Source organism: Ambystoma mexicanum, chromosome 3p (assembly GCF_040938575.1).
Source record: "Ambystoma mexicanum isolate Mex_15411 chromosome 3p, UKY_AmexF1_1, whole genome shotgun sequence".
Lineage (NCBI taxonomy): Eukaryota > Metazoa > Chordata > Amphibia > Caudata > Ambystomatidae > Ambystoma > Ambystoma mexicanum.
The window spans coordinates 886,263,937-886,285,156 of NC_090925.1; the positions used below are offsets into that span (position 1 = coordinate 886,263,937).

The 21,220-nt window shown below is 45.8% G+C and overlaps 1 protein-coding gene across 2 annotated transcripts in view; it reads right to left on the bottom strand.

Moving 5' to 3' along the window:
* Positions 1-21,220, bottom strand: part of MTCL2 (microtubule crosslinking factor 2) — a 524,903-nt gene that overhangs the window by 23,625 nt on the left and 480,058 nt on the right. For both annotated transcript variants that reach the window (XM_069652111.1, XM_069652110.1), the window contains 2 exons: positions 9,012-9,248; positions 6,553-6,624 (listed from right to left, as the gene is read on the bottom strand). In XM_069652111.1, coding sequence (XP_069508212.1) covers positions 6,553-6,624; positions 9,012-9,248 — 309 coding nt within the window. The remainder of the gene's footprint in view (positions 1-6,552; positions 6,625-9,011; positions 9,249-21,220) is intronic.

The following is a 21,220-nucleotide window of genomic DNA, read 5'->3' on the forward strand; positions in this document are numbered from 1 at the left end:
TGGGCTTTCTCTACTCCTCCTGTGTTCCCACCAGGCTTCCTTAAACGCTTCCAGGTTGGGTTTCAGATCCTCCGTCAGGGCTGCATGATCCTCAGGGTCTTCCGTATGTGTAAGGGTTCCCTCTGATCCTGCTGACTTCCAGGAGTCATCCGACTTGGACTCTCTGAACTGAACAATTCCTACCTGATTTCCAGTTCCCAGATGATGTGTGCACCTTTGGTTTCACCCTTGTGGATGTCTTCTGTACTGGTACCTAAACGATCCCACGATGACCCCACTTGTGATAATTTGCTCCAAGACTCTCAAGACAATAGCAAATTTTTTATTTAAAAAAATAGGTATTTGCAAATGACTTGTGGTTCCCAGATTAGGGGCGGTCCCAGTAGCTTAGCTCTACCTCCACGTAGGCTCCCACCTCCCTACCCAGGCATCTCTATTTCCCACAAAGATTCTCCAAATACCAATAACCTACCGCCAGGTGACCATTAATGTCTGGATCTATCCCTTAGCATAAGGGGGACCTGCAGGGTGTGACTTTACCCACCTCTCTCCCTCAGCGAATTCCTAAGGCACCGAACTGGTTGATTGAGTGAGCTCTCTCCCTTTTCTTTCAATGGTTAACCTCACAGAATGTTCTTACTCACCCATCCCCATGCTCTCTCTCTCTCTCTCTCTCTCTCTCTCACAGCCCTCTCCCTCCTTCCCACCCCTTTACTCTCTCGCTCCACACTCCTTTCACTGATCTTACTGGTCACACCCCCTTCTCCTATTTTCCCTGTCCAATTGGTCTCTCTCCTCTCCCTAAATTTCGCTTTATGGTTTTACCTCTCTCCCTTCATCACTCTCTTCCCTCACTCCATCCCCTGTTCATGCAAATCTCTATCCCCACTATCCTGTCTGCGCCCGCAACTTTCTACTGGTCTTCCCTCTCTCCAACACCCCTCACTCCTATCACTACATTGTAGTGCATGTCACACACACACATGCACAGCATGTCTCACACTTATTTTTAACCCCCCTTTCTAACTATCGTTTCTCCAGTCAATCTCTTGCGCACTTGCAAAAATAACTCAATTGGCACCACCCTCTCAGATCCACACCTTACCTTCACTCTCTCACAGCACTGCAACAGTCTTCTTACAATCTATCTCGCCCTGCTACACCATCCTCCCCGGTTCCATGGTCCACCTCCTCTGCTTTCAACCTCAACAGAACACATTTTACCCTCCTCTGTAGAGGCTGGATTTTTATAGCCCAGCATTCCCGGTTGTGCAGCTCCCCTTGGCTCTTTATGTCAGTAGGTCCCCATGGCCAATCTATAGCTGAGCTAGTTCCCTGGAATCCATCCGACAGTGCTTCCCATCAGTAGGTGCACAGGAATCAAAGCTCGAGTTGAAGAAACCTCATCCTCAATCTGTCCAATGGACCAGGAAACTACATCTGGAAAAGAGATCCATAAGCATGAGTGACATCACTGTGTGAAGAGTAGCAAAGGGATGCTCTGCACCTTCTTTATTGGTATATGCAAGACTTTACTGCCTCCAAAATGACCCTGCTTAACGTTTGACACTTTGAAGATTCCAAGAATGGTTTGCCAAAATGCAATAAAGAGTCCAGGATTGTAGAACAGCTTGCAGATTTTATGTAGGTGGTCCTTTTGTAGTCAGCAGATATTTTGTCTTGAATGGCCACTCCTCGAGGTAGGGAAACATGTAATCACTGCATCCAGAGAGGTACCATCTTCACAGCCAAGATCTCAGTGAAAACCTTGAGTTCAGATGTCAGGCCAAAAAGAACGGCTACAAATTGGTAATATTCCTGTATCAATGGCTGCATATTCCAACAATGCTAGATGGGAATGCAGAGGTAGGCACTTTATGTGTTAAAATACACCACCCTCTCCACTAGCATCAAAGTAAAAAGGATCACTAGAGTGGTTATTTTGAACTTTTCTTTATTCAGGACTAGCAAAAAGGGTTGTATACGAATTGTTTGAATGTCAATTGTTCGAATAACAATTGACCTTCTGCACAATTGACCGAATTTAAACGGTCAATTAGGATATATATGCGGGGGGTAACCCCCCCCGCAGTCCCCCCACCCAATCCAACCCCCACCCCAACCCCCCTCCCAATCCCCTTATATTATTATTACACCAACCCATAATATATATTAAAATGACCATACGGTCAATTGTGCAGAAGGTCAATTGAACCCCTATTATTCGAACAATTGTGTCATTCGAACAATTGTAAACGAACAATTCAGGTAATACCGCAAAAAGTACCAGTTCTCTGAACAGGTTCTGTCGAGAGACATGACAACACTCGCTGTTCCGATTCGCTTATAGCTTGATGTGCTTTGCACTCTGAAGTAAACTGCACTGAGAATGGGCATGTCTGGCTGGCTGACATAGCCCAGAGCAGACATTGGGGTTAGGCGAGAGTTGGTGTGCTGCTGCATACTGGGACCTTCGGTGATCTCTCCCCTCCTGTCTCCTCACCCTGGCGTGGTGCAGTTCATTGTGGTGCAAATATCTCAGAAACCGTGCATCGTAGGGCCTTGAAACGTAGTTTGAAGAGTTTTGTTCCTCGTGTCGAGACCGTTCCTTCTATGACTACATTTATGTTTTGCCGATTTCAGGCAACCGTCTCAAGCGTGAAGGTGTGGAAATCCTGGGGAAAGGGGTGGGGTGTCCAGATGTTATTTAGCGCGTAATGTCCAGAGGGTCCTAACAGGTAGCTATGCAAAGTTTGGTGCAGATTGGTGAAACTGTGTGGAATTGTATAAGGAACAACGCTTCGCCAAGCCACAAACCCACACAATTTCACTTTTATAAATATAGATATTGTTCAAGAACCAGAAATCTGCTCTGGGTCGCTGACTGCCTGTAATCTAGGGTGCAAGAAAGTATCAAGGGGAGAATCGGCCTTTGTAAGCGTTCCTTGTGTTAACAATGCAGTAACTTCTTGCTACAAGGTGAATGAATGAGATTGGTGTGAAACAAGAAACAAGTTAGGGAGTAATTGAAGCCGGCTGAAGGTCACTTGTTTAATGTAGCCTCACTCCAATTTCCCAAATCAAGCATCTAGCTTTAACTGCCCAGTACTACATCTGATTTCATGGATCTGAGCATAGTGTCCACAATGTTTAACCCCATTCTAACCAATATTTGGAATGCTTAAACCCATTATTTGCTATCTGCATGAAGTGATTGTCGGAGCGGAATTGTCCACCTGCAATCACCCCAAATGTCTTCATACAGAATACTAGAAGTTACAATCTGTTTGATGCTCAGAGGGATTGGTTTGCTGAGGGTGAACCGAAGGCATTAGGTTTTGTTTTGGTTGATGGCACCTGTAATTCCAGATTTTTGAAAGTTGAAAAGTATTTACAAAAACCTGTGATCGCTGTGAAGTCTGTGCTCCTGCCTGAATTTGTACTCATGGAGGGATACAGAGCCATTATCATTCAGTTAAGGAATGAGCAAAGGATATCATATATTTTGCCAGGTGTTGGTGCTTAGACGAGAACAGTGTTGAATGTGATTGCTTCTGCTTACTTTTTTGGAGCGCTGAAGAGTTTGAATGCTGCCTTGCTTCCCCTTCGTAAGACCAATGGTTCCTCAGACACAGTTACTCTGCTTTAGCAATGGCTAGTAGGCCTGGAACTTCTTTTTCTTGGTGAAGTGCGAGAACCTGCCCATCACTCTCAGAGACAACACATATGGAAGCATGCCATGTAAGCAACAGCATTGTGTTTGGGCCCCAGATATGTACCCATCACTAGCCGGGATCTGACACCAACATTTGATGCCTCCAGTCTTTGAAGGGTGTAACCCTGCTTTTTTTTTGGCATCGATAAACCATTATCACAACAAATCATATAACACATTGGCACAGTGTAGACCAAAGACTGCGTGTGGATAGAGAAAAGGGAAATAACGTCATATGAAAAGGCAGTGCCGTTATAGATTGTGCTCGTCACTTCTGGTGAAAACGCCTACATACCTGAGATGACAAAAGGCCCCCAGACAGAGTTGTTAAAAATGTCCAGATCCATTCTAATTCCTTGGGCTCTATCTAGGGTACCTGTGGGAAGTAGTATTCACTGGGAAACTAATTTTCAACAACTACAGTCAACAATTTGCTACTCATTTTGGCAAATGTTCACCGTAGGAATTTCTCGTGCTAGCATCCCGTTATGACTCGTCTACTGCATACTTCATACCATAACAAATTGCTCACACTAGGGGTGACCCCTGCACCTTTTGACAATCTTGAAGAGGTTCCCCCCTCCCTAGCCAAGGCTACCTATTCCAGCACACCAATTCACAAGATCGGTTGACTACAGCCAGGGTACCCAAACTATCTAGCTCTATCCTGCGCCCTAGGGAGGGCATCTAACTCATTCCCTCAGGACAGGACCTAATGGGGGAATCTGGTTGGTCTGTCACTTTTTTCCCAATGGCCGACTGTTCAGCTTCTCTTCACCTGTCTCCTCTCTGCTCCACCCATGCCCCACTGCCTCATCTCTTTCTGCTCCATTTGCTGGACTTACTATTCTCTTTTGCTTTCCAATCTCCACAGATCTCTCCTCTCTCGCTATACTTTTGTTCCTGGTCTTACTTCTGTCTCTCTGTCTCTCTCTCCCCCCACTCAGTCCCCTGGTTTTACCACTCTCTCCACTCACCTGTTTTTCACCTGCCAACTCCGCTCTGGTCTTCTTCCTCTCTAAACTCCTCGCTCCCACTACACGTGCCTCTACTCTCTGTCCCCTCTCGCCCCTCCCCCCTCCTCTCAGCTTCCCCCTCTCTCTTACACGTGCACATGCTGACACACACACACACCCTCTCACATCTACTCTCAACCTTAGCCCTTTTTATTTTCCCTCCAAAACCCCCTTCAGTCAATCTTTAATTCATTTATTCACTCATCAACACCTTATCTTAACTCCCTCAAAGCACTCCAATAGTCTCTTTCAACGGGTTCTAGACCTGCTGCACCCACCTTGCTGCTCTCTTGGTCTGCTACCTCCCCCTTCAACCACACCCATATACCTTTCAGTTTCTGCTGAAACTACAGGCTTTTTAGCCCTACCTTCCCTGCTCAAGAGTTGCCCATGGCTCTCGCTGACAGCTGTCCCCTTTGACCAGTCTCTACCTGAGCTATTCCACTGGGGGCCGGGACTCCCCATGGAAGTGTTCATCTTCACAAAGACTTCTTGTCCAACCTCCTTTTCACTCTCCATTATCCTGGAGGCAGCCTCGTTCTCAGACTGATGGTTTGCTCTTGGCTTTTCTCCATTCCTGGGTGAGTTTTACTTCAAACAGGGTTTTGGGTGGGATCCTATGTCTCCCCTCCCTAATCCCCTACAATCCCTTTCTCATATCTGGCCTTCTGCTGTTGCCCCATTGTGGCCCTGTGGTCCGCCTGGGTTTGGTGGGTTGGGTGCTGGGTGTCCCTTTCAACTTGGGAAAGGGAAACCTCATGCTAGCTTTTGTTGGTTGGGCCCATGTGCCTTGTTGTATACATAGTTCACAATTTCCTTAACTTGGTATTGCTACCCCGGTTCTGCGATTCCGGCCAGGCTTCTGAGGGCCCAGATTCTTGGTGGACTTTGCGTTTCCTGAAAAAACAGAAAGAGCCCTCGCCAGGATAGAGGCTGAAAGGTATTGTTTCTGAGAAAATGCTGCCAATGCGAATGCATGGCTCCAAGCACACTGGAGAAATGGGGACTGAGGTCTCTCTCTTCACAGGGTCACACACATTATCCTGTCACTGTACACCGTAGTACATTACCCAAAGGGGATTGGTGCCTTCATTGAAAAAAAGCCTAACTGGATTGCTAGGTTTTGTAATGATACACATTAACCGATAACTTGTTACTGATTACTTTGAATCATAGCAATCACTAATTTACTGCTGATTATTTTCCTAAAATTATAATTTAAAAAACCCTTAGAAATGACTGACTTAAAACTGGAGTGCTTATTACGTTAGTAAGTAGTTTGGCAAACTAGAACAGGCACATCTACAATAGATCAATGTACCCACATTATGATAAGCAAAGCATAAAACGTTTTAACTTCCCATCTTATCCAATCTGGTATGCAGTCTTTATACCGAATATTTTATAAAGAATGAACATATATCGAATATTTCATAACTAAAATCTTTATGAAGAAGGCATTTAGCGGTGGGGTAAAGGGTTAAATATTTTTGGGAAACGCTTGTGGTGGGTTTTTAGGGATGGGAAAAGGGGGTTTGGTGGGGGACTCCCAACCCCCAAAATTGCATTCTTCATAAGATTTTACGTTATAACATATTCGATATATGTTCATTCTTTATCAAATATTTGGGTATAAAGACATGTAACCATCCAATCTGTGATTCATTCTTAGGGCCCTACTGGGTGGAATGGCTCTGCAGCTCCAGGCACTGGCACTTTGCATGTGAAATTTAAATATTGCCCTCGGAGATACCACACAGGTTGGAAGGAATGTCGGAGTGTATCTCCCCAGTGTGACAGCACCAGCTAAATGAAGCTCACCTCCTTCCAGCAGCTATCACTCTTTTCCATCTCCGATTGTCTCAGAACCCAAGGATCGGCTTCCTTCTGCAGCTATAGAAATAGCAAGGAAATAAAGAACAAAGGCAGGATTATTAGCATTATGGCCCTAGATACCCCTGCTGGCATTTGAGAGCTGCTACTATTCACGCATTATTCTAAACGTTTACACAATCCTAATGCGAAAGAGCCAGCCAAAGAAACATCAACCTAACACCCAAGACGTCCAATTAAAAATACATCCCTTTAATGCAACTATGGTCTTGTTATCTACATCTAAACTCGGTGAGTGGTTCGCACATCTAAGGCTTGAGTCGAGAGATGGACATAAGGGGGACAAAACCAGGCGTGTTCCCTGGCCAATGGTCTCGTGAGATTGCTTTTTAAAGGCTACCGCATAGGTTAGACTCCTACTGCTAAGTGGCAGAAGCAGGTGATTTAAGAGTAACCTGCCTCACACTTCCAGTGTGCTGTGATTCAATGTGAGCCTTTCGGCGCAGGCCATTTTGGCCATGGGCATAATTTTAGGGGGGCACAAGTGTTTGCCCCTCCCCAACTTTCGTGGCACACCATTTTGTCCCCCACATTTGGTAGGGTCCCCTTTCCTTTAGATGTCATGTCCCCCCCCAACATTTTCAGCGAAGTTACTCAACTGATTTTGGCGCACCGCTGTGTCCAAAAGCTCCTTTTGGCACAGCCATAATGGCTCAACGGCCAGCTCAGCCGTGCTCATTTGGAGCGGGGGCAATTCAGACGCAGCTGAATTGCAGCCAACTTCTAAATCGCCCTCGCACCAAATGATGACACATTATTGTGGGCAACATTCTGCTAGATGTTGGCCAGGAATCTGAGAAGATATGACCCATTTTCAGCACTATTAATGCCCATGTATGCCGTATAACATTTTCTGTGCATCCTCAACGCTGCTAGTGCCATCTCTAACTTCTTTCTAGTTTTCCATCTAAGACACTCCGTGATCTGTGTGCTCTTCTATCATTGAGTCTCAGGTACTTGCGCCTATCGCTCCATCTCGTTCTATATATTCTTAAAGCTGACCTTCTAAACCATTCCTCCGCCTGCTGGACGTCCGTCCAGAGACCCTTACTCGCAAGCCCATTTTGGCATTGCCGATTCAGCTGTTCATCCTGGCGAAGATGATCAAATAAGAAGTATTGGTTTGGGTAATTATAACGCATGTTAGTCCCTGCTCAGTTTTAAATCCTTCCCATCATCCCATATTCCATTGAGATCAAATAGCACCAACCTTGCTGCTATGGAACGAGCACTGAGCAGGCGCGATGGGGTGGCATCCAGAAAGAAATTAACTCCTGGTATTTTATTAACGCATTGACCTGTATGTTCTGTGGCAGCAAATCATGCCAGCGCCAAAAGGTCCCTGTGCTCTGCTGGCCATGGTAAAGAGGGCGCGCCGGTATTGGATGAGCAGCCAAGGCGCTGCATCATGGCGGCTGGCGCCAATGAAGCTGCGCCCAAACATCCTCCTTCAAACATTCTTGGAGTTGAGGATTTGTTTCACTATGTGAATACCCTCAACTGTGTTAATCAGTTCTGCAGCAAGGGGAAAAGGCCCAGCACTATTCATACCATCACTTGGCATAATGGCGTTGTGTGTTTGCAGCCATGCCTGCTCTTCATGGATAAAAAAGCAAACAGCTTTATGCAGTGTACTTTTTCGACCATGAGCCCTGGAAACCTCACAACATGATGCTTCAATCTTCTCATTGGCTTTACTGTCAGGTTCAGGATTGTCTGGTTACTTATGCATTTCCTGTCCAGGTGGGAGTTGCAATGTCTTTGGACGCTAATGACCATCCCCAAAACCACAGTTGAGGTGCCTTTTTGCACCAATTCTGCCTCAATGGCATCATTCCTAATCATGAATCACATGTAATACAGGCAATGCTACCATCACTACATCTGCCTTTGGTCCATACACTAAACCTCTAATGCACCACTACCTCCAGTGACTTGTGGTTCTACATGTCCCTATTCTACCCACAAACTCCGTGAAATATTGATTGCTTTGGTGCCTCCTCTAAGAGTAAGAATGAGTGCTACTTGTCCTTCTCTTGGTAACCACATCCAGAAAAAAGAACAGCTAATGGTCAAAGTCTTGGCTAGCACATCCAGGAATAAGGAGGCACCGTCAAGAATAAGCATGGCTGCTACCTATCCTTATCCTGACCATTCCCACCACCCCCAGGTTTATTCAGTACTGCTTATCCAACTATGGACTACTTACTGTGGGGTGCAACTTTTCTCTTTCCTGATCACCATATGCAGGAGTATGGTGGGCTAGTGGCTACATGTCCCTCTCCTGACCACCACATCCAAAAACGAGGGATGCTACTTGTTTACAGACTGTTTGGTTCCTCACTTGGGTCACTTGATTCTGCAACCTCTTTATTACAGTTTCTCACCTGGGTCACCTTATTCTGGAGTTCCTTTATGATCTGCTCAGCCTGCTTTTGCTCGTCCCTGTAGCGCTCCAGAAGCTCAGCCTTTTCCTGCTCCCAGTTCTTCTGACTGATCTGCAGCTGTTTGGTGAGATCCATGACAGCGCTGTATGACTCAGTGAGCAGGTGCTGGTGCTCTTCTCGCTCTCGCTTCAGAGAGAATTTGAGGTCTTTGTCAGGCATCTGTTTCCCAGAATCCAGCTGTTGAAACATAGGTGGAAAATTCATTTAATAAAGAAAACCTGGACTCGAACCATGCAGCATGAAGACAGTACTGACCTACTACACAGAAATAGGGGGAAATATTATGGATGGTGTGAGGTTGGCATCATGGAAGGAGACACAGACAACAAATTAAAAGTTGAATAATCTTTTATTAAATAAAATGTCAGGATGGATTAAGGCCTAACTTGCTGTATATTTAGGTGGGTTTTCCCTACCTAAAGAAACTAAGGAACGTCAATATCAGTAAGTTCAACATAAACATTGGTCTGTGTCTAAATCCTATACTTGGCCGCACAATTAACACCAAATAATGTGTAGGGACATCAACTAATACTCCAATCGTGTTCCAAACATAAAGTACCAAGCTACTGCAAGCTCTGGCTTATTTGTCAGCTTTCTCTCCCAAATGTCAATAAGTTCAACACAAAGATCAGCTTCACTTCTGTTAGCAACAGATGAAATACAGTTTATAAAGGTTAAGGTGCTCTTCCCCAAGTTTAACACAGTTCCAGGGTAACTCAGTTCCAGGACACCAAAATGTATGGTTTCCTTCCCCAAGCTCAATGTTCATATGAAAATAAAGTATCCTTGTGGCTTTTGTCTTTTAGATGAACTTGTATAACTCGGGGTCCCTTCCCCAAATCTGATGCTTATCACCATTGGCTTTCTTCATTTCACCAAAGCAAGCGTCCTTGTTAACATAGAAAGGTTCCTGTGTGAAGGTATTGTTTCAGACCACACAGTCCACCCATTAAGGTCACGCAAACCAGGTGCATTGCCGTCAACCTTTGGTTCACAATTAGTGGCTCTCTAGCCTTGGCGCAGTTTTTGACCACACGGTCAACCCATTACAGGTCACGCAACCAGGAGCTTCCAGGCTTCTTTTAGAGTTCAAGATGTGATTCACCAAACAGTTTCTTAAAGCGTAGTTTCACAACTTTCTCAACCTGGTTTCTCAAAGCCTTCAGTTTAGTTTCTTTGTTAAATTTCAATTAATTGTTCATCAGTGGTGTTCAGCTTATATCATTCTATTTAAAGAAATAGTTAATATGGTTATCAGGTTTGCTTTCATGTAATTCAATATGTGTTTGCTTCTGATAATAGTGGCTTTTCTTACATTCATTCAATCTGATATTCAACTTGTTTCTTTCACTACTTTCATTCAATGTGATATTCAATTGCCGCAAATTGGTTCATTTAATTTAGTATGCTGTTTTACTTCACTTGCTTCATTCAGTTATGTGATTCAATGTCAATAATGTTCATATAAGTAACATTGTTCGTTACATTCACTGCATGAAGTTACTATCGTTAGTTTCATTTAGTTCAGTATTCAATATAATGACATATTTCACTTTGTTCCATATATTACGTTTCAGCTCGGGATTCAGGCTAAGTAACATGCTGTCAGACTTCGGCTCCACCTCCCCCTTCTCCTCACCTGAATCTTCTGATACTGAGTCCTTTACCGTAGTCCGGATTCGGGGACGTTCCTTCTTCTTGGTAGAGATAAGATCCTTAGGTGTTCTAACCTTCTTATCGTGCAAGTAAGGTCTGGCCCCTCCGGAGGCCACCTTGGCAGTAGTGGAAACCTGCCGTGGGGGGCTCCCAGTGGGCCAGCCTCGGTGCCCAAGGGAAAAAGCCGGAACGGCAGAAAAAACCCTTGAATGAAGATCTGCAGGCAAGGTGAGGAGTGGTTCCTAAGGCAAAGTATAAGGCAGGTTCTCCCAGGCTGAAATGATGAAGATTCAGGAATGATGGATAGACAAGCGAGGGCTTTCTCCAAATTCAGGACACTGTAGAATACCTGGAGTGCCAGATGCCTCGGACACAGAAGCTGATAGGAGCCGCAAGCGGTATAAGGTATAGGAAGGTAACAACGAGGAGTAGAATGAGAAGGGTTTCGTAAGCGGAGAAAAAGTAAACAGGAAGGTAAGTAAGAAGCTGAGCGCGAAAGGGATGGCGAGCGGAGAAAAAGGAATCATGAAGGCAGAGCGAGGAGCAGAGTGCGAAGGGTTTCGCAAGCGGAGAAAAAGTAAACAGGAAGGTAAGCAAGAAGCTGAGCGCGAAAGGGATCGCGAGCGGAGAGAAAGGAATCAAGAAGGCAGAGCGAGGAGCAGAGTGCGAAGGGTTTCGCAAGCGGAGAAAAAGTAAACAGAAAGGTAGCAAGAAGCTGAACACGAAAGGGATCGCGAGCGGAGAGAAAGGAATCAAGAAGGCAGAGCGAGGAGCAGAGTGTGAAGGGTTTCGCAAGCGGAGAAAAAGTAAACAGGAAGGTAGCAAGAAGCTGAACGCGAAAGGGATCGCGAGCGGAGAGAAAGGAATCAGGAAGGCAGAGCGAGGAGCAGAGTGCGAAGGGTTTCGCAAGCGGAGAAAAAGTAAACAGGAAGTAGCAAGAAGCTGAACGCGAAAAGGGTCGCGAGCGAGAAAGGCAGAACACAGATAACCGGTTACGAAAACCTTGTAGAACAAAAAACACAGAGCGGACAGAAAGGGGAGAGGGACACAGGAGAAAACAAACAAGCTCACGCCGAAAACGAGAGCGAGAAGGTAAACTCAGAAAGAAGGTTACGAGTAACTCTGAGCGCTGGTAGAAGTGTAGGCAATACACAGATACAACGCGCTGAGCTGGAGGCGGGACCTAGATTTATAGTGGAGGCAGCCATGATGGGTGAGGACTAGAGCGTCCATCGATCCCACAGCTTCCACCCTCGATTCCTGACAGTATACCCCCTCTACCTTGGGGGTCCCCCCGGCTTGCCTGGTTGAAAATGATGGAACCTTTTCACAAGATGAGGAGCATGTATGTGGTAGTCAAGCTCCCAGGTTCTCTCCTCCTTAGGATAGCCCCTCCAATGTACCAGGTACTGTAACCTGCCCTTACGATACCGGGAATCGATCAAACGAGCCACCTCGTACTCGTCCGGGGCAGGATCAACCTTAGGGCGTCCCTTATGAACAGGCCTCTGAAATGGGTCTTCCTTGTACGCCTTGAGAAGAGAAGTGTGAAAGACAGGGTGAATCCTCTTGAGGGAATCCGGGAGTTTAAGTTTGAAAGCCACCGGATTGATCTGTTGAACTATGGGAAAGGGTCCTAGAAATCTAGAAGAAAACTTCCCCTTGTGAATCCATCTGGGAAGAAATCTGGTTGACAGCCATACCAATTGTCCCACCTTCCAGTCGGGGTTAGAGCGTCTGCTCCTGTCTGCCCACTTCTTCTGGGCATCCTGGCTGGCTAGATGAGCTTTCTTGGCTGTCTCCTGTACCTCGTGCAGATCTCTGAGAGCCTCATCTAAGGCCGGAACCTTGGTCGATCGTGTAGTAACCCAGGGTAGATGGTGTGGGTTGAAACCGTATGTACAAAAGAACGGACTCATCTGGATGGTGGTGTGAATCGCATTGTTATAAGCAAACTCGGCCTGGGAGAGAAATTCAAACCACCTTTCTTGCTGTGGACTACAGAAGCACCTAAGGTACTGTTCCAAGCTGGCATTGAGTCTTTCCGTTTGGCCGTTGCTTTGGGGGTGATAGCCCGAGGAGAGAGCCCTATGGATTCCCAGAACCCGACAGAGAGTGGCCCAGAATTTTGAGATGAATTGGGAACCACGATCAGAGACTATAGTCTTAGGCAAACCATGCAGGCGGACTACGTCACGGAGGAAGACGGCCGCTGTCTCTGAAGCCGAAGGCAGTTGCTGAAAGGCTGAAAAGTGTGCCAACTTGCTGTAGGAGTCACAAGTGACCATAATTACAGTCATACCAGAAGACACCGGAAGATCCACAATGTAATACATGGAAATATGTTCCCAGAGGCGGTTAGCTAGAGGAGGCTGTTGCAACAAACCTATTGGCCTACCCGTCTGATACTTGTTTGCAGCACAAACAGAGCAAGTAGAGACATATTGACTCACGTCCTTTCTTAGCGTTGGCCACCAGAAACCCCTACTTAATAAGTCATATGTCTTTCTGATGCCAGGATGACCTGTCAAGGGTAAGTCATGACACCAGGAAAGAACCATTCTTTGAAGCTTCTTGGTGGGAACATAAAGTGCCTCCTCATGGTAATACAATCCATCCTTCCCTTTGGTGATAGTAGGCGCGAGCTCTGGGCAACTCTGATACAGGGGTATAAGCTCTTTGAGAAAAGTGGTCGTGGAGGCCAAAATCCTGAGTTTGGGGAGAACAAAGTCATGCCCTTGATATAATCCTGACACTTCCCCCCTTACTTCGGGATAAGGCATCAGCCTTCTTGTTCTCCATCCCAGGAATGTAAGTTATCACAAAGTCATACTGTAGAAAGAAATAGGCCCATCGGGCATGACGGGCATTGGTGCATTCCATCTGCTGGAGTACTCTGAGATTTCTGTGATCGGTGCGAATCAAGAAGCTATGAGCAGCTCCCTGTAGGAGATGACGCGATTCCTGACAAGCTAGCTTGATGGCTAGTAGCTCGCTACATGTTAAGGTCTTGGAAAAATAAGCTACAGGATGCTCAAGATCGTCCTCAGATTCTTGGAGGAGTATGGCTCCCACTGCTCCAATGGAGGCGTCAGTTTCCATGATGAACCGTCTTGTCTGGTCAGGTTGGATCAGGATGGGAGCCGTGGAGAATCTTTCTTTAAGGAGTTGGAAAGCCTTCTGAGGTTCTCCTTCAAAAGAAAACCGCACTCCCTTCTTAAGTAGAGAGGTAAGGGGGAGCACAGTTTGTGAGAAGTTGGGGATGAAACGCCGATAAAAATTGGCTAAACCCAGAAAACTCTGTAGCTCCCTTATGTTTCTGGGTTCCTTCCAATCGTGAATGGCCTTAACCTTTCTTGGGTCCATTTCGATCCCTTCTTGAGAAAGGATGAACCCAAGGTAGGACACAGAAGTGGCTTCAAACTGACATTTTTCGGCCTTGACCAACAACCGATGCATAAGGAGTCTTCTCAACACCTTCTTGACCTGTGCTCTGTGTTCATCAAGGGATTTAGAGTAGACAAGGATGTCGTCTAGGTAGACCACCACGGATAGGTATAACATGTCAGCAAACACCTTGTCCATATACCTCTGGAAAACTGCCGGAGCATTGACAAGACCGAATGGCATGACTCTATACTCGTACAAGCCGAACGGAGTGCGAAAGGCGGTCTTCCATTCGTCCCCCTCCTTGATCCTAAGGAGGTGATAGGCCCCTCTTACATCTAACTTGGTGAAATACCTAGCCCCTTGAACCGCCTCCAGGATGTCTCGTATCAGGGGCATGGGGTACCTATCCCTTATAGTGATCTTATTTAGTCCTCTGAAGTCTATGCATGGGCGCAACTCATCCGAATCCTTCTTGGGGATAAAAAATAATGATGCACCGCAGGATGACTTGGATTCCTGGATCAGCCCGTTCTTTAAATTAGCGTCCAGATATTCTCTGAGAGCCCTTCGTTCCGGAATGGACAGGGGATACATCCTTCCGAAAGGCACGATAGAATCAGGCACCAGGTCGATAGAGCAGTCCTCTGCCCGGTGTGGGGGTAGCTGCTTGGGGAGAGTATCCAGAAAGACTTCGGTGTATTCATGGTATTGGGGCGGAACTGTTGCTACGATTAAGGAGCCGGGAGCTTCGGAACCTTCTCCAGTCACCACCATAGCCGCAGTAGTATTCAGACAGTTTGATTTGCAGAATTGGGAGCCGAAGCACACCTTGTTGGCAGACCAATCGATAAGAGGATTATGTCTCCTCAACCAAGGTATTCCCAGAACTAAAGGAAAATGTGCTGCACGTATCTGGTCGAATACCAGGAGTTCTTGGTGATTGCCCACTCTAATCTGCAATGGAATCGACTGCCACAGGATAGGACCCGAAGAAAGAGGTACACCATCAACACCCTCAACAGGTATGGGTCTGGACTTGGGTCTGTTAGAGACTAGGTTCTCTTTAGCCCAGTTAAGGTCCATGAAGTTACTCGTGGCACCACAATCCAACATTGCCAGTACCTCTACTGATGTCGCTTCCGATAACTTCACGTGGACCTTGAAAACCATTAAACTATTGTCTTCGCCCTCTTCTAGGGTTCTTGAGTGGTTGCAAGGGTAACTGGCAGGTCCCCCGAGACTTCCCTTGCAGCAGCCCGGGGATGGAAGTTTTCATTCTTCCTAGGGGGAACTTCTGGACAGTTTCTCAACAGGTGTTTAGAGGATCCACAATACATGCACAATCCCGCCTCTCGGCGCTGTCTCCTTTCTTCAGGAGTCAGAGGTCCACAAGCTGCTCCGATCTGCATTGACTCTTCGGTGGACGATATCGGTCTCTGGACTGGAGTCTGGGAGGGCAGGCCTATCGTCTGTGAGGTTCCCCGTGTGCGTCTCCTTTCTTGTCTGCGTTCATGCAGCCTGAACTCGATCTGGAGGGACAAGGTCATCAAGTCACGAAATGACTCTGGTCTGGCTATCCTCGCAAGCTCATCCTTGATCTCGTCCTGAAGTCCTCTTCTGAAGATCGTCTGTTGAGCCGAGTCCGGCCAGTCCGCCCTTGCCGCCAGCCTGAGGAAGCGTGAGATATATGATTGCACGTCTGTATTTCCTTGAAGGACATCAAGAATGGCTTCTAATGAGGAGTATACAAGCTCAGGTCTATCAAATCTATCCTTAAAGGCTGTCACAAACTGATCGTAGACATTCAGGGATGGATCGTCATTGGAGACCAGTGGAGTTGCCCATGATAAGGCATTCCCAGAGAGATTGGCAATTATGAATCCGACCTTGGCACGGCTAGTCTCATATGCATGAGGCCTGAATGTGAAGTATATTTTACAGGCGTCCAGGAAATCCTTGAGACCTCCTGGATGACCATCATACTTGCCGAATGAGAGAGGCATCGTGGGTAGGTCTCCGTGGTCATCTCCACGCAATACTACTTGTTGGCGAAGGACTATATTTTCAGCCCTTAGGGATTGTACTTCAGCTGTCAGGTTCTGAATAGCCGCTACGAGTTCCTGGTATTGTTCCAAGGATGCCATGTTTGTAGTTGGGCGTTGTATGCTGTCAGACTTCGGCTCCACCTCCCCCTTCTCCTCACCTGAATCTTCTGATACTGAGTCCTTTACCGTAGTCCGGATTTGGGGACATTCCTTCTTCTTGGTAGAGATAAGATCCTTAGGTGTTCTAACCTTCTTATCGTGCAAGTAAGGTCTGGCCCCTCCGGAGGCCACCTTGGCAGTAGTGGAAACCTGCCGTGGGGGGCTCCCAGTGGGCCAGCCTCGGTGCCCAAGGGAAAAAGCCGGAACGGCAGAAAAAACCCTTGAATGAAGATCTGCAGGCAAGGTGAGGAGTGGTTCCTAAGGCAAGGTATAAGGCAGGTTCTCCCAGGCTGAAATGATGAAGATTCAGGAATGATGGATAGACAAGCGAGGGCTTTCTCCAAATTCAGGACACTGTAGAATACCTGGAGTGCCAGATGCCTCGGACACAGAAGCTGATAGGAGCCGCAAGCGGTATAAGGTACAGGAAGGTAACAACGAGAAGTAGAATGAGAAGGGTTTCGTAAGCGGAGAAAAAGTAAACAGGAAGGTAAGCAAGAAGCTGAGCGCGAAAGTGATCGCGAGCGGAGAGAAAGGAATCAAGAAGGCAGAGCGAGGAGCAGAGTGCGAAGGGTTTCGCAAGCGGAGAAAAAGTAAACAGAAAGGTAGCAAGAAGCTGAACGCGAAAGGGATCGCGAGCGGAGAGAAAGGAATCAAGAAGGCAGAGCGAGGAGCAGAGTGCGAAGGGTTTCGCAAGCGGAGAAAAAGTAAACAGGAAGGTAGCAAGAAACTAAACGCGAAAGGGATCGCGAGCGGAGAGAAAGGAATCAGGAAGGCAGAGCGAGGAGCAGAGTGCGAAGGGTTTCGCAAGCGGAGAAAAAGTAAACAGGAAGTAGCAAGAAGCTGAACGCGAAAAGGGTCGCGAGCGAGAAAGGCAGAACACAGATAACCGGTTACGAAAACCTTGTAGAACAAAAAACACAGAGCGGACAGAAAGGGGAGAGGGACACAGGAGAAAACAAACAAGCTCACGCCGAAAACGAGAGCGAGAAGGTAAACTCAGAAAGAAGGTTACGAGTAACTCTGAGCGCTGGTAGAAGTGTAGGCAATACACAGATACAACGCGCCGAGCTGGAGGCGGGGCCTAGATTTATAGTGGAGGCAGCCATGATGGGTGAGGACTAGAGCGTCCATCGATCCCACAGCTTCCACCCTCGATTCCTGACACATGCTTTGTTTAATTTGACCGGTATTGTATTTTCGGTCTTCTTAAAGCCCCCCGGGTATTGCGAGTGTCCCAGACACTTACCCTGTCTTGGCAGCTCCTTCATTCTGCTTCCGATTTCCAGGGGACAGCCAATTAGCTGAGCGCTTCACAATGTACTTGCCGGCTGTTCTGTGGCGCTTCACCTTTCTGCAGCACCTGCTGCTCGCCTGTCAAGCTGGGGAACCTCCGATCTGCTTACGCCTTATGATGGGATTCCAAGGACGTCTGATGGTGTATTGGCTTCTCGGCTTCTCTTCCCGCACAGCTTCCACTCTGGTCCTCTTGCTTCGGCTTCTGCCTCTGTTCTGATGTTTGTTCGTAGTTTCCCTTTTTATACACCTGAGCTTTACTAGTAGGCTGCAGGTGTTTGTTAAGGGCTTGCCTTGCCTGACCACAATTAAACCAATTAAGGGGGCATACCTGACCTTCAGGCTTCTTCTTCGTCCCAGTATTTGAATGGAATGTAATCTTCATGGTTCCTAGTTGTGACTTCCTCGTTTCAGTATTGTCATGCATTTTAAAGGAGACGTGAAGTGTAACACATTTACAATGACCCATAAAGGTTGGGGCAGGATCAGGTTGGCTACCCTGAGGATAAGGGGAATACCATGTCTCATGTTTACCCTTCCTCTTACTTTGTTTAACCTGTCTAATGTAATACTGGTTCATACCCTTCTCAGAGATCATGGGACTGGCTGAACAATATCCCATAACCTTCTCTGGTATAGGTATTCCTTTTGGAAAGGAAGATATGGAATACCATGTCTCACATATGGGATCCCACCTCCAATACCCGAGGACCCTCTATCCAGGTGATCCTCCCTCGCTTACCCACCCCCAGGGTAGGATCCAAAAGCGATGGCATTTCCCTGGTCACCTACATAGAGGCTCCAAATGGAGTAGAAGTGAGAATACCTTCAGGTTTCTCGCAATGGCAAGAGTCTGCCTCTCATTACATTAGAATGCCTATTTTACGTAGGCATTAATCGCAATTCACATACACAGCAATGCTCTCATTTGCCCTTTGGTTATGATGAGATTTTGCCTCACTGCAAACACCTCCGACACAATCCATATACAATTGACACAAATTAAGAATTAGAGACACAAAAAACCTAAAAGCAGTTGAGGATCAGAAGTTATCTTAAAAATAAAAAATGCCACAAAATACGATTTTAAGGACTTTTGCAGAAGAAACCTTCCTTTAGAAGGGCCAAACAATGCCCCATACTATAGTTTCTTACAAAAACCAGTGCAAAGTGGGAAAAGGTTGTGAGAAATCCCCACAGGCTTCTCCACAGGTAAGATTTTCCATCAGCGATATCTGCAAGTTTTGTGATGGTGATATATGTTTTTCATATGCTGCCCTTTTGTTCATTCCAATAACCAGCTTATTAAGGGAGGGTAGCAGCCCACCTCAGGGAAGACAACATACTTGGTGTGCGATCTGCATCAGTCACACCAATTTCAAAGAGAATAGTCTCAAAATGCTGCAAACCTTATCACAAATATCCACATCTACAAAGATTTCACTTTTTCGGGGTGGTTTAGGGATGCTGTACACATGAGCTTGGAAGACAATCCAGCGACAAAAATAAGAGCTAATGTCAGAAGATTGACCATGTACCTACAGTTAATAAAGCAACATATTTAGGATCAGTTTCTTAAACATTCAAATTAGGGTTCTGCTCTGCACAGGTGCCTTTAGTTTCTACTGTTATCAAAAGACATCATTATCTTGCCCTTAAAACTAGTGGCGTTCATTTGGAACAAACTCTTTAATCAGAAACATATTGCTTTAATCAGTTCATAGGTGTATGCCTCATTTTCATGAATTGCATTTGATTGTGCTACTGATCCTGACAGACTGCAACCACACCTGACTGACACCATCGTTTGAATACCGAATTCAAATCATTATCTTTATGGCAGTTGATTGCTGTTACTTTCATTGCATTTCCTTGTACAGCCAATTCTGGAACCCACAAAAAGTCTTGCACTCTTTGCGCTTCTCATGTCCTAGACCACACTATCCCACAGCTATGGCAACCAGTGATGTGGAAATGTCTACAAACAGTGGTCCTTCCTACTTTGAGTAGTCCTCCTGAGCTTCGAATCAGTGACTTGTCTTTCTATATCCCAGGTGAACGGACGCACAATGAAGCCACAGACTCCCCTGCAAATTCACATGGGCAGAGCCTTCTGATCTTACCAACCAGACTATGTTAATACTTGCTGAAAATTCAAGAGCAATCCTTTCAGCACTCCGCGATTATTTATAGAGAAGTGGAGGAATAGGGGAGGTTCCTTCTCTTAACCAAATTGGAAGCCCCATCCAGGTCTTTCTCTAATACTCTGCATGAGCACTGTGGACCAAAAAGAAATGCAGTGGGGGATTTCCTCATAAAAAGGAAAAGAGGGCTTACTTTTCATTTTGTTTTTTTGTGTGATGTTACAGGTTTTTCGTTAAGAAAACCTTCATGGCTGACCATAATATGACGTCATATTTACTTGTATTAGTTTCACTCAGGTTTGAAAAAAAATGTATTTGTAAGGTCCCCAGAGTAATGGCCTCTCCTCCAAATTTGGACGGTCGCCCACTGCATGGTGTCATCTTTGATATGCAATCAAATGTTCCTAAGCTGTTACATGGGATGTACGTGATTATTTCGAAGACGAAAATTACAAATTCTAAATGTTCGTATTCGAAATAAGCACCCCACAGCTAAATGGCTCCCCCCTAATCCCTTGCTTACCTTTTGGCGGCACACTTTGCTGTGTGCCACCGAGTCCCTGCAGCGCCAGTTCCCTTCACTTCCATGGATGGAAACCAGCACTAGAAGGTCAATTTTTTGCGTTGAAAACTTTGTTGTTTTGGATGCAGGGGACACCCCCGCAATCCCCGATTCCATTATAGCGAACAAGGGTGCGGGAGACGCCTTAATGAAAAGTGAATGGTTGAAATGTTCTTCATTTTTTCGGCTGTGTGTAATTTTGGTACAGCCGAAATCCGATCATTTCAACCATTCATATTTTTTTAACAATATTTTTGTGTAATACCGTTGCATGAAGTTATTTCAAAACAACAATCATGAATCCTTCTGTCGATGCAAAAACATTTCATCTCTGTAATATGTGTACTTGATTGCGAAACAGTATTCAAATGTGCAAACTATCAACAATATCAGATAATCTTTGATGTATCGTCAACCCATTCTGAATGTTAAATTCCTCATCAGAAGAAGATGATATTCTGAACTTTCTCTCCTGAACTCTTGCTATTTGGAATGCAGCCTATATCCTTCTCCTGAAGAGGAGTTTGAAGCTTGTGTTGAGGATAATCATCAACTTTATTTCAAAGTTTTCATTTCACAAAAGTACAGAATAAACACAATAAAGTGCAAAAATTATAAAACATCTGATAAAATAGATTTTCTTTTAAGAAACAATTGCTTTTGTCAAGTATAAAGCATTTTCAATAAAACAATAGACTTGTACATGTTCTTACAGGGAAGGGAAAACACCAGGATCTTGGCCTGGGTTAATGTGCAACTATATACAGTTTAAAAATAGGTAGAAGGAACTTTCTTCTAGGCATCTTTGAAAGAGGACAAAATAATACAAAATGAATTCGATCTTCCACTGTAGTACCACTGCTGCCACAAAAAGCAGCTATGGTCTTACTAATA